Raw genomic sequence first — 1,598 nt, forward strand, 5'->3', positions numbered from 1 at the left:
CATCTTTCACAGTGATAATTTCCAAATAGCGTAGCAATTGACGAGTTAGTAAACAGAACGACCTGACTGAGAGTTGAAGTGGGAGTAACACCGTATATACCTCTTAGTAGTCATCATAGTTTTCATATATTTTTCAGCATCGAATGTCATCAGGTATCTATTGTGTATCCGAGTCTATTCTGGAGTGTTCTACCGAGCAGTGTACATCCTCGCAGTGGTGCTCGGTCTGCTGGTGCTTGGTTTGTGGTTATGTTGGATTGTGGTCGAGAACTGGGATGGCCAGCACTACTGGAACGAAGATGAACGGACGAGACTAAGCCTGGAGCTCGACGATCTCCACAAGGCGCTCAAAGTGGATTACATTTTGCACTGTGTGAGGGTAGCTGGAGGGCAGGGCGCGTTGTCGGTGGATCCTGAGGAGAATAATAGGCTTTATGAAAGTGAGTGTGTGAGAGATGCTCATGGGAATTGAGGTTGTGCTGCTTGGTTTTAGAGTGTTCAACGACTTTAACGACGGCGTATATTGTATATGTTACTCCGATGATAGTGTCGTTCACGCTCTTGGTGCTGGCCGTATTCTGCAAGCTGCGGGCGAAGAATGCCTCGGTGGAAAATGGAGATGTAAAAATGGTCATTGTTGTTGTCATGTGTTTTCCGCAAAAATTTTCGCGAGAAATTTTCGGAAAATATAATCATTACCATATTGGCAAGTTTCACCCAAGTTATTCAATTCTCCCGCAAATTTTTTTCCGCAAGGAATTTTCGGAAAATATAGTTATTGCCATCTTGCTGAGTTTTACATAACTAATCCAATTTTCTCGCAAATTTTTCCACACTGGATGGTTTCACTTCAGGCGTTGTCGAACTCGCAGGAAACCGAGGCTTCGCTGAAGACATTTGTGGTCTTCACCAGTCTGTTGATCATGTGCTTCTGGATAGCATCGTCGATCGCGGGCTCGTCGAGTAGCATGTCGGGCGCGGTGATGGGATTTGCTGCTGCTGGATCGCTGGTAGTTTGAACAGTTTATCTGCATTATATCTGCCATCGTCAGGTTTTGTTCGTCTGGGCGTTTCTGTCGTTTGGAAAGGCCCGTCTTGTCGAAGCTGCCCATAAGTCACCTTTGGTGGCTTCCCTACTTGATATGGCCTCGAGCGACTGGGCTCGGGCTTTGTTCATATGCATGGTCAATGTTGGATTGCTAATTGTCGTTCTTCTCGACTTCTTACGACAGTGTATTCGATCACTGTGGTGGAAGGACCGACCGGAGAAAGAACGCGGGAAGCTATCTGGTGGTATGAGTGAGTTCGTGGACCGCCTGAAGGGCTGGCACTGGGGAAATGTATTGAAGAAAATATGTCTATTGTGTCTGTTGTACTACTGTCTATGGGTGGGCGTGGCCAAGGTTACGTACGTGTTTTTGTCGTGGCTGAATGAGCAGCTAGAGTCGATGAGTTTGATAGCGGTGGTCGGCGTTATTTACTTCATTGGGATCATCATGTTTCTTCTGCCGCCGATACCAGGGGTAAGTGATAGTGGAATTTTTATGAATTTGGGACACATTAGAGTTTCACTCGTTCTACGTGAAGTGGCGTGAAAC

At 46.2% G+C, this 1,598-nt stretch overlaps 1 protein-coding gene across 1 annotated transcript in view; it reads left to right on the forward strand.

Moving 5' to 3' along the window:
• Pmar_PMAR007565 (beta-1,4-galactosyltransferase, putative) overlaps positions 1 to 1,598 on the forward strand; it is a gene marked incomplete at both ends in the record, with an annotated part of 7,294 nt that overhangs the window by 691 nt on the left and 5,005 nt on the right. Inside the window, 4 exons of the mRNA XM_002770949.1 lie at positions 154 to 440; positions 494 to 621; positions 855 to 1,010; positions 1,053 to 1,299. Coding sequence (XP_002770995.1) covers positions 154 to 440; positions 494 to 621; positions 855 to 1,010; positions 1,053 to 1,299 — 818 coding nt within the window. The remainder of the gene's footprint in view (positions 1 to 153; positions 441 to 493; positions 622 to 854; positions 1,011 to 1,052; positions 1,300 to 1,598) is intronic.

This window comes from Perkinsus marinus (assembly GCF_000006405.1).
Source record: "Perkinsus marinus ATCC 50983 genomic scaffold scf_1104296964148, whole genome shotgun sequence".
Classification (NCBI taxonomy): Eukaryota; Perkinsozoa; order Perkinsida; family Perkinsidae; genus Perkinsus; species Perkinsus marinus.